This window comes from Dendronephthya gigantea, unplaced genomic scaffold (assembly GCF_004324835.1).
Source record: "Dendronephthya gigantea isolate DGI-Jeju-01 unplaced genomic scaffold, DenGig_1.0 000019F, whole genome shotgun sequence".
Classification (NCBI taxonomy): Eukaryota; Metazoa; Cnidaria; class Anthozoa; order Malacalcyonacea; family Nephtheidae; genus Dendronephthya; species Dendronephthya gigantea.
The window spans coordinates 1516252-1531183 of NW_021163029.1; the positions used below are offsets into that span (position 1 = coordinate 1516252).

At 36.4% G+C, this 14932-nt stretch overlaps 1 protein-coding gene across 1 annotated transcript; it reads right to left on the reverse strand.

The window, feature by feature from the left end:
* Positions 1-1060: 1060 nt before the first annotated feature.
* LOC114521046 (protein PAT1 homolog 1-like) lies at positions 1061-8306 on the reverse strand. Its single transcript, XM_028541433.1, has 18 exons — positions 8249-8306; positions 8022-8133; positions 7318-7448; positions 6938-6997; positions 6734-6850; positions 6234-6374; positions 5820-5999; positions 5237-5435; positions 4838-5145; positions 4456-4591; positions 4222-4319; positions 3649-3761; positions 3478-3503; positions 2808-2880; positions 2387-2642; positions 2160-2217; positions 1854-2027; positions 1061-1161 (listed from the first exon to the last, which is right to left on the reverse strand). Exons 1-18 carry the CDS (start codon positions 8282-8284, stop codon positions 1061-1063), a joined length of 2319 nt encoding a protein of 772 aa, XP_028397234.1. The 5' UTR covers positions 8285-8306.
* Between the last annotated feature and the right edge of the window lie 6626 nt (positions 8307-14932).

Sequence of the window (14932 nt, forward strand, 5' to 3'; positions counted from 1 at the left end):
TCCTTATCATCATAGAAATTTGGCGACAAAGTTGTTGGCAGTAGCATGATTAGTTATCATAATTAAACTTATGTTAATTTAGACTAGGTATATAAGAGCTTTGTAATTGAAATAGGTGAGTTAGTTCTGATATAATAAAATGTTTAACACTTTCATCAGCAGTGTGGCGTAGCCCAACCGACGATTTAGTCATGCTTTGGCAGCTTTGCAAATTATAAGTTATTATAACTATTCATTTCTTAAAGAAATTCGCTGTTTTCACAATTAGTCTGGCTTACTGCTACAGGCGTGGAAAGGTTTTACTCCAAATGACAATTTTTCCAGCAAAGCCAAGTTTTACTCTACTTCCATTATATCGCTCTATTGCTTTTATTGGACTTCGTCTGGGGCAAAGCCACCCCTCCTCCCCCCCCGATAGACCTCGGAACGGCCCTTGTAAAGAAGACTTTTGAGAAAAGTGCATTAATATAAATTGCCTATAGGAATTACGTCATTATCTTGGCCTCCTCAGTCCGTCCTCCTCAAGTCTTGCACACCCTGTTAGTCATATTTCAACCTGGTACCCAAGGTTTGAAGAATGCGAACTTTGAAAATCTCTTTGAAAATATTACTATTACACTTTGAATTCCAACTATTTCCTTGTATGAATATATCAGAGATAGCTGATTATAAATTGTTCAGTGGCTCTCGGCGGGTCTCACAATATGCTGAAAATTTTGATAAGGCAGACATTGAGTATTTTGATTATTTTAAGTATTTTTGAGTATAATATCAACATAAATGAAAAGATGACTGATACATATGTCTATTACATCCATAAGACAATTATCACTCTTGGTTCATCGATCATAAATATTAAATCAATCACCACTCAATTTGCCTGAAAGGAAGGATTTTGATAATCCATTGAATGACCAACATCCTTAGTAAGACTATGATCATCATTTTTGGTCCCGAGGTGCTGCAGCGCCTGATAAACGTTTGCTGGTTCTTTGTTGCCCTTCAACGCCATGTAGGTCGATGTAACCTCGTCCCGGGTTGTCTCAAGTGCAGCCTCATTTCACTCAATTCCAGTGACATCAACTGGTGTTTCATACACCCTCTCTTCATTTATGTTTGCATCATTTCGAGCTTCTAGATTGTACTTGTTGTTTTGTCGACCTTTTGGAACGAAACGAACAGTAAAACTTGTACAATGGTTGTAGTTGTATACCGTTCTAGCTCCCAATATCTCTTTTCATAGACTAGCTGTTCTAATCTCTCTCTCTCCCTCTTGCCCTCTCCTCTCTCCCCTCTACTTGCATACTGAACTACACGCCCCAGGGGTGGATCCAGCACTAGTGCACAAATTTGCATTACAAACAAAGTGGTTATTTTTAGCAGTTTTCTTGTGTCATGCAAATTAGTGCACTAGTGCTGGATCCACCCCTGACACGCCCAGAATGTGGAAAACATTTCATCGAACTCAGTATTGGAGATTTCCAATCTAGGAAAACGTCCAAGCTAGTCTCTCTTCTTTATACTTACCTTCTACTAGGCTCCTTCTACTAACATTTTTAGATATAAAAACGACTAATGAACAGGCCCACACGCAGGGTTTTTAAGTAACTGGGCTGGGGCAGTAAAAAAATTCCGGAAAAAAATTCAAATATATTCTGCCAAGATTCAGTAACTCTTTTTAGAATTTCGAGGATTTTTAGTATCACATGCATGCAGCAGCATTATTAGTTCCCGATACATGCAGGGTTGCTTCCATCATAATTATTCTGTACATATGTTTTGTGTTTTCTCATTAGAATATCGCTATGAAATCAACTCAATTTAGTTTAGTTTGACAAAAATTCTATGCCTACCGAAATTTTTCATCTGGCTGACTTCTCTTGCGTTATTCCGAATAAGACGACGTTGGTAAATGATAACGCCCATCGAAAGCAGGAAACATAAGGCCAAAATAACCAGCGGTATAAGAAGATACAGACGGGTTTTGTCCACGGTAAACAGTTCAGAATTCTTACTGTGCGCACAAACTAGAAACAAATTTCAAGAAAGATTATCTTGTCTGCATGTAGGTACACGCAGTTGATGAAGTCATGAACAACTGATGTCTAAACTTTAAAGTAAAATAATAAACTTGAATTTAAAAATATGATATTTTTTACCTGGCGCATTTCCTATTGTTTTAAAACTGCTGCTCCATTCTGTGGAGTAGTACGAATCCTCGATAATATAAAAATATAAGAAATACCCAGTATAATAATCTCATATATTTGTTCATTACTTCGGTGTACAAGAAATATTTTCTCATTGCATTGCAATGATTTAATTTAACAGCAGCTTTATTGATTTCATCAATTAAAATGTTAAGATTAATCTCTGGGTTATTTACCTGACTTTCAAAATATCTCATGAACACGATATAACTGGAATTAGCTGTTAAATGCTGGTTGAAATAGTTTTCTGTGTCCGAACTATAACTCTTGCCATCGCCGATCACAAACATTGAAGGAAGCTCATCGGTTTTCAAATAAGCCGTGATATAAGGATCTTGAGTATTCGTCTGAAACGGTCTGAGTTTGCTTGTTTTAATATTTTCGCTCCTCGGTGGACTGCCTGTGGCTTTTTGAACGATGACCATCACTTGTCTAAATTTAGATTAAGAGCTCATGCTGTTTTCTCTTTTTCTGCATGCATTCTCAATTGCTGTAATGTATATAGCCGATGCCTGTTTAAATATCCTAGTCCCACTTTTGCGCATTCATAGCGAAAACTCTAAATCATCTAATTCTATGAATAGCATAAAAACGTACCGAATATATTGGGCTGGCCTGACGATGTTTAAGGTGAGAGTGTAGTAGGAAGTTGTGAGAGGATTCACAGGTTCTAAAAATAGAATAACAGTATGAATAAAAATCAGAATAATTATATAGTTGCATGGAAACTGAATTAAATAATATAGTTTATATAACACGTTATTAATATAATGTCTTTCAATTGGTTGTTTTTGATCACGTGGAATTAAATAAAAATTTCCATTTTACTGACCGTGCACGGTTGGTTTCACTAAATTTCACTAAGTTCTAATTGTGCATATACTATGTATCATTTGCAATATGTTTACTTAATAAAAAAATCATTCATTAAGTTGATCTTTTTTGGTATCTCGGCTTCTCTTCGTTGAATGGAACCATAGACAATCCAGAAGACATGTCTTCTGGATTGTCTATGATGGAACATTCCATCTTTCACCTCATGAAAATATTCTTACCATTGCACGAATGAAAACATTCATTATTAGCCATAATATAGGTCACTGGAAAAAATGGTATTGCTTCATAAGAATTATATGCGCATACATGCCAACATTACCCTTTCTTAAATTACCTCCATTTGTTATTTTACTAACTTACTATTTCTGGCCGAGACCGTCACAAAGTACTTCGTAGAAGGCTGGAGATCTTTTAGCGTAAATGAAAGCACCTTCGAGCTTTTCAGCACAGTGCATTCTGAAGGAGATTGGTTGGAATAAAAGCAAACTTGATATCCAGTCAACGTGGGTAATTTCTCAGTTTTTGCATTGGAGCTTTTATCTGGAGCTTTCCACGATATTTCCAATGTATATCAATGTATCGATATTTCAATGTTCAATACAGAAAACAAAGAACGAGCTCAAAATGTAGATTACATGTAAATTTAAGATACTCAACCTTTTCAATTGTTAAGAGCAATTGGTATTTCTTTTTGGTTTCTTTTAAAGAGCCAACCTATACACGAGAATTGTTGTTTAATATAGATACAATTAAAGTAAGTATATCTAGATGACCTTATGAGGGAAATCCGTTCCAAAATGATAAGCGAAATTTGCTGCGATATTTAACTAACGTGAACACACATACTTACGAATAAGACTTTGTATCTAAATAAGCTATTTTGAGGATAGTTCCTTAAATAGACCTTTTCAGCTTGCATGAAAATTAACCCATTTCAGATATTGTGACCATGGAATAACCAATAAAACTTAACTATTTCAGGTCTATTGTTAGCACATCATAGAATTTAACCAATCTCTATCCATCACGTTATTAAGGGTTACATTTGAATAATCTTAATAGGCTGAAGATACAATAAAAATTTGGTGCAAAAGTTTTAAGGTTATTACATGCTGTGGAATTCGAGGTGTACAATCGATTTCAATCTGTGAAAGGTTATAGCAGAGATACTTACAGGTCCTTTAGGCTTTCCTGAATCACCAACTTGAACGACCTCGCGTGGATGAAAAACAGAGCCGACGGAAACTTGACCGAGAGATCCTTCAAACTTGGCTATGAAAGAAAGGTATGGTTAACAATTCGTAGGAACGCACGAATCACAGAACTATAAAAATCACACGAAATTTTGTTGGTGGTTTGTGTGATAACTTAAATCTTGTTGGAGCTGTTTGACAAGCAGTATGCGTACTTGGTTTGTAGTTGTGATCGCCTTTAGTGACGTGAGGTAAAGTCATCTTTATATCCTTATTAGTATGGTTTGTTTCCAGTTCCACTCCAGTTGTACTTTGAGATCTCTCTTTAGCCAAACGACGTCTCTCAAAGGTCTAAGCAAGAACATAATTATATTATATTACGTGTAACCCTGCAATGAAAGACAACCCTGCAACAGAATATTTTGTGTTTAGGTCGATAGCATTAACCGTAATAGCTACTATCGCAACTCGAAACAAACTTAGGCCCTATTTCTTGCGACAACACTATTTGTGACGTCATGTGGGATGGCATACCGAAAGAGAAAAAAACAAGTTATACAAACAATACCACAAAATCACAGGGCGAAATTAGCTTACATGAAAATAATAGTCATCCAACTCTGGTTTATCACTTGTCAATTGCATCAATTGTATCCTAATTATCCAGTCTTTCTCTTTAGCGGTCATCAGTGTCCCTTTATCACCCTCATCGTCATCATCGCTGCTCACGTAGTATTGTGGGATGTATTTCAAACCAGGGGATTCCGAGAAATTTTGCTGACGCCTACGGTTGTCTTGGTTACGGCCAACACGCTGATTGTTCCAGGTGTTTCGTGGCTGGGGAGTGATAAAGCGACCGTGTTGGTGAGGTATTGGCATCGGTGGACCTCGCTGCCTTAAATGACCTATGTTGGATACAAATATAAACCGTTGAACAATTTAAAAACTCTAAAAAGAAGAGATGATTAAATGAAGCGATAATAAACAAGAACATACCTGGATCGGAGTGATAAACAGGTCGCGGGAAGTGTGGTGGTTGAGAAGGCGGTGTGCGGGGGAAAGGTTGGGGGAAAGGCATCCTTTGATTCATCATAGCTGTGTATAACGCCTGAGCTTGTGCCTGAGCAACATTTTGAGGAACTGCGGGAATAGGAGGGGGGCCATAGGGACCGGGTGGGTGCATTGGAAATGGACTCTGGAAGAGAATATATAATTGTAGTCACAAAAATTTTAATTCTACATATATATTTTAGTCTACACCATCTATATATTAATCTATATATACTACACCAGAGTTCGTGATATTCTCGGTTCTGCAAATGTAAAATATTTAAAAAGACTTGAATGGCAATCTTACGTGTCCAACTGGGAATAGTAAACAATAAAAAACAACACAAATCTGAAATGAATAAATAACCGCCGTTGCACCCTACACGTACTTCACGGTTAATCGCAATCGAGGCAGGTCGTACAGGTTTTATGCAGTAAAATTTGAAAAACTGCTGTTGCTAGAACTTTTCCGTAAACTTCATTTCCTAATGATTAACAGATTGACAGAACTGAAACATGCAAATCTTACCCGGGGGTTCATATTTGGAGGGAATCCTGGAGGAGGTCTGACCTTGGGTACACCATTCGCAAACGGCCGGAGATGAGGTGGTAACTGATTAACCTGGTGACCAAAACCCATCTTTTCTACGTCTTCCACACGTATTGGCTTCGATATTCTCTTCGGAAGGGCCGAAACTATGGCCTCGTCCTAGATAATAAAAAGAACGAATATATGAGACCCTTTCGAACACCTCTCGCACTTGCTGACTGCCAAAGGAATTTGTCTGACTAGCAATAAATAGCATAGCTATCTTAGGGACGAATTTCAAAACAAGGGACACATCTTGTGAACTTATATAATTGGGTGACATTCCTTGTCAAGTTTCCTTACGCAATTATTACCAAACTATATACAGTATACTGTAACACAAACAGTGATTACCTCCAGAACAGGGGAAAATGGTTTTCTATTATCTTCTTGATCAAGACAGTTTTTCGTGTGATCTGCGAGCTTTTCGTCCATGTCAATGGAAATTTTTTCATCACTTGTAGGTGATCCCCAGATATTGTGAGTTGGAGAAAGCTTGAGAAGTCAAATGTTTATATTGTGAGTTTTTCATGTTGTATGTACATAGCCTTTTCTTTAAAAGTATAAATCATAAATAGGAAAAAAAGAACTTTGCCTATTGCTAACTTGGCAGATATTAGGAAAAGTAATTTTAGAGACCCTTGGTATGAGTTTTAACTAAATTTTAGGATTATGCATGATTTGATATTAAATTCTGAAAAGGTAAAGTTTGGCAAAATTGCAAAACCATCAACTTGCTGCGCTCTCAATTTGTACAGTATATAGTGCTGTTGCAAATAAGTACTTAACTGGAATAATGTATTCTCTACTGAGATCTGTAAACACAATAATCACAGTTTACAAAATGTTCTCACCAAATCAGTCATGTGGTAAGGTGAGTGGTCAGGTGAAACAATGTTGCTACTATGTTTTGGTGAGGTGGGCCATAAAGCCTCTATAGCATGAGCATTTGGGAGAGGGTCTTCTTGCTCCTAGATAAAATGGATAAAAGCAATTAGCCCTCAGTGGTGGTTGGTTGACTGGATGTATGGAAGTGGATAAATGAACAAAAGCTTTACCAGTTTGGGAGTTGCGATGCCAAGATTATCCAATTTTGAAATAGCTTGTGCCATTTTTTCCTGTGGAACAATAAAGAAATTAATAACAACCATAAGGTAGCCAAGCTGAAGCATAACAGGAAAATGTTGCAATGAAATTACTAGCAGGTCTGGTTGTGACATAAGTGTTACTAAGTGTTTCCTTGATGACAATTAAGGACATTTGATGTGTACTATGTTATAGGTAAATTGTTCAATCTTATGCATGCACAAAATTCAAAAGTCAAAAGTCTCATTAACAAAAAGAGTGTACAAATAGTGCAGTACAGGTGTTGTATTCTACAAATTTGGCAAAGTTTAATGGCTAGTGTCTGCTAGTAAAATAATGAATGATTACCAACCTCACTTGGAATCTGCAAGGGTGCCTCATCAAGTGGGATACCCTTCTTAGATATTGCCTTTTGCTGCTTCTTCCATTGCTCAAATTCATCAACCATCTTATCAGGTTTATCTGAATCTACCCATTCACTATCTATAAAGCCATAACAAAGCATGATTATATGGTACTCGCAAATAATCTTACATTCATTGTAGAGATTATCATTGGGATGAAGTATTTGAAGAACTAAGAAGGCATATTTAGTCACATAAACAATCTTATCCTTTCGTGATAGAAATATCACATACTGAAGAAGCAACTGGCCTTGTAGCATTCATAATTAAACATTTTTTTTTGCTTTAACCTAGCATTTTTTAAAAAGAAACATTATGGATCAGAATGAAGCACTAAAAGTGAGTCATAAAAGAAAAACTGAAAGAAATGGAAAATGAAGATAAAACTCAGGTCAGTCAGGTGAAGGGATAAAAATCAGAAATGGAATAACATGCTAAAATAGGGATAAGAATATGAAATACGGATAAAAGCTGAAGTAAAGAGATAAGAATAAATGACATGAATGGGATAGAACAGAAACACGTTTTCAAACCTGGATATATGATTAAAAGTACATATAGTTTGGTACAGTATAACTGTACAAAAATTATCGGCTGTTTATCTGGACAAGAAATTTTTATTATAAAATAAAAAATATCATTATAAACAAACCGAATGATCCTGAGCCAAACGTTTCATCATTTAACGAGTCTAAATTTTCGTTTTCTTCCAGGGGCATGGGGAAAAGCATATTCGATTTGAATGAAATTTCGTCCGAATAAGCCTAGAAACAAGCAAAAATTGTTGTTATACGACGATTATAGTAACGTTCGCCAACTTCAAATTTTTTCACTTGATTTGCGTCGATAAGTGAGGTAGAAAAGGGCAATAATTTATACCTGTTCGGCCAACTTTGATGAACTAGAGTCCGCCATCTTGCGCCAAAATGACGAAACGGAAAGTGGGTTCCAGACTTCCTGTGCACTTTGCCTCTTTCGTCCTCTGCGCAGAGCATTTTTCTCTGGCTCACTGAGCTATATTTCCTTATCATCATAGAAATTTGGCGACAAAGTTGTTGGCAGTAGCATGATTAGTTATCATAATTAAACTTATGTTAATTTAGACTAGGTATATAAGAGCTTTGTAATTGAAATAGGTGAGTTAGTTCTGATATAATAAAATGTTTAACACTTTCATCAGCAGTGTGGCGTAGCCCAACCGACGATTTAGTCATGCTTTGGCAGCTTTGCAAATTATAAGTTATTATAACTATTCATTTCTTAAAGAAATTCGCTGTTTTCACAATTAGTCTGGCTTACTGCTACAGGCGTGGAAAGGTTTTACTCCAAATGACAATTTTTCCAGCAAAGCCAAGTTTTACTCTACTTCCATTATATCGCTCTATTGCTTTATTGGACTTCGTCTGGGGCAAAGCCACCCCCTCCTCCCCCCCCCGATAGACCTCGGAACGGCCCTTGTAAAGAAGACTTTTGAGAAAAGTGCATTAATATAAATTGCCTATAGGAATTACGTCATTATCTTGGCCTCCTCAGTCCGTCCTCCTCAAGTCTTGCACACCCTGTTAGTCATATTTCAACCTGGTACCCAAGGTTTGAAGAATGCGAACTTTGAAAATCTCTTTGAAAATATTACTATTACACTTTGAATTCCAACTATTTCCTTGTATGAATATATCAGAGATAGCTGATTATAAATTGTTCAGTGGCTCTCGGCGGGTCTCACAATATGCTGAAAATTTTGATAAGGCAGACATTGAGTATTTTGATTATTTTAAGTATTTTTGAGTATAATATCAACATAAATGAAAAGATGACTGATACATATGTCTATTACATCCATAAGACAATTATCACTCTTGGTTCATCGATCATAAATATTAAATCAATCACCACTCAATTTGCCTGAAAGGAAGGATTTTGATAATCCATTGAATGACCAACATCCTTAGTAAGACTATGATCATCATTTTTGGTCCCGAGGTGCTGCAGCGCCTGATAAACGTTTGCTGGTTCTTTGTTGCCCTTCAACGCCATGTAGGTCGATGTAACCTCGTCCCGGGTTGTCTCAAGTGCAGCCTCATTTCACTCAATTCCAGTGACATCAACTGGTGTTTCATACACCCTCTCTTCATTTATGTTTGCATCATTTCGAGCTTCTAGATTGTACTTGTTGTTTTGTCGACCTTTTGGAACGAAACGAACAGTAAAACTTGTACAATGGTTGTAGTTGTATACCGTTCTAGCTCCCAATATCTCTTTTCATAGACTAGCTGTTCTAATCTCTCTCTCTCCCTCTTGCCCTCTCCTCTCTCCCCTCTACTTGCATACTGAACTACACGCCCAGGGGTGGATCCAGCACTAGTGCACAAATTTGCATTACAAACAAAGTGGTTATTTTTAGCAGTTTTCTTGTGTCATGCAAATTAGTGCACTAGTGCTGGATCCACCCCTGACACGCCCAGAATGTGGAAAACATTTCATCGAACTCAGTATTGGAGATTTCCAATCTAGGAAAACGTCCAAGCTAGTCTCTCTTCTTTATACTTACCTTCTACTAGGCTCCTTCTACTAACATTTTTAGATATAAAAACGACTAATGAACAGGCCCACACGCAGGGTTTTTAAGTAACTGGGCTGGGGCAGTAAAAAAATTCCGGAAAAAAATTCAAATATATTCTGCCAAGATTCAGTAACTCTTTTTAGAATTTCGAGGATTTTTAGTATCACATGCATGCAGCAGCATTATTAGTTCCCGATACATGCAGGGTTGCTTCCATCATAATTATTCTGTACATATGTTTTGTGTTTTCTCATTAGAATATCGCTATGAAATCAACTCAATTTAGTTTAGTTTGACAAAAATTCTATGCCTACCGAAATTTTTCATCTGGCTGACTTCTCTTGCGTTATTCCGAATAAGACGACGTTGGTAAATGATAACGCCCATCGAAAGCAGGAAACATAAGGCCAAAATAACCAGCGGTATAAGAAGATACAGACGGGTTTTGTCCACGGTAAACAGTTCAGAATTCTTACTGTGCGCACAAACTAGAAACAAATTTCAAGAAAGATTATCTTGTCTGCATGTAGGTACACGCAGTTGATGAAGTCATGAACAACTGATGTCTAAACTTTAAAGTAAAATAATAAACTTGAATTTAAAAATATGATATTTTTTACCTGGCGCATTTCCTATTGTTTTAAAACTGCTGCTCCATTCTGTGGAGTAGTACGAATCCTCGATAATATAAAATATAAGAAATACCCAGTATATAATCTCATATATTTGTTCATTACTTCGGTGTACAAGAAATATTTTCTCATTGCATTGCAATGATTTAATTTAACAGCAGCTTTATTGATTTCATCAATTAAAATGTTAAGATTAATCTCTGGGTTATTTACCTGACTTTCAAAATATCTCATGAACACGATATAACTGGAATTAGCTGTTAAATGCTGGTTGAAATAGTTTTCTGTGTCCGAACTATAACTCTTGCCATCGCCGATCACAAACATTGAAGGAAGCTCATCGGTTTTCAAATAAGCCGTGATATAAGGATCTTGAGTATTCGTCTGAAACGGTCTGAGTTTGCTTGTTTTAATATTTTCGCTCCTCGGTGGACTGCCTGTGGCTTTTTGAACGATGACCATCACTTGTCTAAATTTAGATTAAGAGCTCATGCTGTTTTCTCTTTTTCTGCATGCATTCTCAATTGCTGTAATGTATATAGCCGATGCCTGTTTAAATATCCTAGTCCCACTTTTGCGCATTCATAGCGAAAACTCTAAATCATCTAATTCTATGAATAGCATAAAAACGTACCGAATATATTGGGCTGGCCTGACGATGTTTAAGGTGAGAGTGTAGTAGGAAGTTGTGAGAGGATTCACAGGTTCTAAAAATAGAATAACAGTATGAATAAAAATCAGAATAATTATATAGTTGCATGGAAACTGAATTAAATAATATAGTTTATATAACACGTTATTAATATAATGTCTTTCAATTGGTTGTTTTTGATCACGTGGAATTAAATAAAAATTTCCATTTTACTGACCGTGCACGGTTGGTTTCACTAAATTTCACTAAGTTCTAATTGTGCATATACTATGTATCATTTGCAATATGTTTACTTAATAAAAAAATCATTCATTAAGTTGATCTTTTTTGGTATCTCGGCTTCTCTTCGTTGAATGGAACCATAGACAATCCAGAAGACATGTCTTCTGGATTGTCTATGATGGAACATTCCATCTTTCACCTCATGAAAATATTCTTACCATTGCACGAATGAAAACATTCATTATTAGCCATAATATAGGTCACTGGAAAAAATGGTATTGCTTCATAAGAATTATATGCGCATACATGCCAACATTACCCTTTCTTAAATTACCTCCATTTGTTATTTTACTAACTTACTATTTCTGGCCGAGACCGTCACAAAGTACTTCGTAGAAGGCTGGAGATCTTTTAGCGTAAATGAAAGCACCTTCGAGCTTTTCAGCACAGTGCATTCTGAAGGAGATTGGTTGGAATAAAAGCAAACTTGATATCCAGTCAACGTGGGTAATTTCTCAGTTTTTGCATTGGAGCTTTTATCTGGAGCTTTCCACGATATTTCCAATGTATATTTGCCTTGAGATTTCACAGAAACATCTAATGGGGGTCCACTAAGATCATCTTTGAAAGAAACATAGATTTATGAAGGTATTATTGTCTCCTAATTTAAGAGGGCATTTATACTTTGCTAAGATATGGTCTGTTTGATGCCGGAGTATATATACTTAGAACATACCTGCTCCTTTTGTTTTAATTTTTTTAGAAACCCTGATGCTCTTTTGAGAATGACTATCTTCAGTCTCAATTCCAACAACATAAACGACGTATGGCTTGAGTCCAGTAATATTGAAGTCATTAATATTGTCAGATTCTCGAGTAACAGTCATGTGTTTTTGACCATTGAGATATACATTGAGCTTGGTGATATAACTAGATACGTCGTCGTGTGTTTCTATATCCAACGCAACATTTGCTGAATATTGTTTCGGAGTAATGCTAAGATTTTTTACAGATGCTGGAGTTTGAACTAAAAATACAAAAGAACATAGGACGAGGTTGTAAAAGCAATATGTTCGGTGAAGTATAAAAACGTTGACATGGCTGCGACTCACGATTAAATAATAAATTACGCTATTGCAGACATTTCTGCATGTTATCTGTCTGTATGGTTAAATTAATAAAGATTTCTCTTTTTGACAAACCCCGTGGCGCTTAACGTACTACTACTGATTTTTTAAATGATCTTTTCTGCTGATAAGGCTTATTTTTATGGAAAAAATGGGGAGTCTATTTCATTATCAATTTTTTAACGTGTGGAATGAATGGAAGAATGTCTATTTCACTATTTTTAACGTGTCTGTTGCTGTAGCAAGGGTGGCTAATGTGATTTACTTTCTAAAAAAACTTGTAAATTTAGACAGCTGCATTGAAAACCATCTTCTGGATAAAACACATTGATATTGGGTATCATGGGCGTGAGTGCACGGAGTTAGCTTGCAAATGATTTCGGAAGAAGTTACCCGACTCACGAGTACGAATTACCCGACTTATCACTGATTTTAGCAAAAAATGCTGAAATAATTCTGGTGTGCCTCATCTGTGCGCTTACGAACAAGCCTCAAGCAACACATCCATGGTTATCTGATTTTAACATACCGCCATGCACTCACCTGTTCCACACAGTTCTATTCGAATACAAAAGTCTGTGGCGTCAGTTGATTGGATCTTCATAAATCTCACATTGTAAATGTTGACGTTTGTCGTCGATGCTCTAAAGCCGTTCTGGTTACCTGTAATCTTATAAAAATCCGGATGTGTAATCATTTTTTATTATACGCCGATACAAGTTCGTAAAAATTTACAAATTTAGGGATTTGGGAAATTTGTAGAATTTAGAAATTGAAAGCAACGGTTTTGCCACGGGGGGTTAACTAGCACTACATGTGACAATAAAGGCCTTGTTATACGGTGCAATTTTTTTTGTCACTTGCAATGCAATTCCATTTTTAAGAGATGTAATTTAGTGACGAGTCTTTAAATATAAGGGTGAAAAACGTCCAAGAAGTTTAATAAATACAAAAGTTTCGTAGTTGCCAAATTTATATCTCTTAAGGTGGTCTTCCAAAATCACCATTTTTCTGTTTTCAAAATTTCAAGGGATGCAAACCTACATGTCTCCTTAATTGATTCTGAATATTTTTTCTCAAAAAATATAGAAAGAACTTGAGAATTAAACGAAATGTTTTATACGATTGGCTTATTCTATTAGCCATTTCCCAATCGAGCCGGGTACTGGGTCTAGTCGCAAACATCAAAGCATCTATGGCCTGTTTGGACTGAGACTTTTGGAGGGACAGGAAATGTAAGGTCTGGGTAAAAATAGTGATTGAAGTATTTTTTCATTCAGAGCAACTTGGCTTAATTTTTCGCTCGATGTTCTTTACAATTGTGACTGGTAAAGAGAATCCGCTATGGTCGAATTCTCACAATTAGAAAATTACGTTCGGTCGAAAAATTCCGCCTCGTGGAAAACCGGCTTAAAGACTCTCACTGACTCGCAAGCTCGTTGCGATTAATTTCGTCCAATCACAATGCTTGACAGTTTTTATTACTGATTAGATGCATGTAAACACTCGTAGCAAGCTTGTGAGTTAATTTTGCGATGAGTGGAAAAGAACGTAACAGGGTCTCACGAACAGTGGTTTAAATGCAAAACCAGAGCTGCAATACATAATGCATTTTAGTTAAATCGAAGCCATGCAACTCAGAAATACACGACTCTGATTGCCAGCTCTACAGACCTTTTTTTATAAAAATCAGATATCCGTTTTAACTACATACTTGTACTGCACCACTGCCATCCACCAATCTTTCATCATGACTGTATTTAAGTGAATATGATCGACTCCATTTTGTTTGATCTCTATTACCCATTACTAAAATTCGTGTTATGTGATATTCCTTTTGAAGGTCGATCGAAAGATAGGAACTTGATGTCGAGGAACACCAGCCACCCCCAGAAAATCTTGCATTACGAAAATTATTATTACCTCCTCTGCCAATTTTTTCGTCGCCTAGTAACCGATTATCACAAATCTGACCTGCGGAAAGATAAATAACATGACTCAATTATATGATTCACCAATCTTAAGGCGTTAAAAGGCGTCCCGTACAGAAGGAATAGTTTAAGGCATATCAACACGATATGAATATAGGCGAGTTATACTTACATTCAACGTGTGATAATTCATCAGTTGAGGTCGCCGTTTTTGGTTGAAGATAAACACAACATGTTGATCTTCCGGACTGAGTTTTGTAACAAACCAAGTCCCCAGCCAAGACATTCTCGTTAACAAGGGCTGCACCAAATTTAATTCCATTGCCGCGTTTGCCTTCAAATCCCAAATGTTGACATAACCCTCTCTCACGGTTTTCATCCCAGTTTTCGTCATACACTCTTTCCCAAAATGTTATTCGGTGAACAAGAAGGTAGCCTT

Excerpts from the sequence above, each read along its gene's own strand:
- LOC114521046 (XM_028541433.1), bottom strand. The coding sequence starts at position 8,284 with ATGGCGGACTCTAGTTCATCAAAGTTGGCCGAACAG. Across the intron at positions 7,449-8,021 it reads GTTTGGCTCAGGATCATTCG|ATAGTGAATGGGTAGATTCA; the intron begins GTTTGTTTATAA and ends ATGGCTTTATAG. Across the intron at positions 4,320-4,455 it reads CGATCACAACTACAAACCAA|CCAAGTTTGAAGGATCTCTC; the intron begins GTACGCATACTG and ends TTTCTTTCATAG.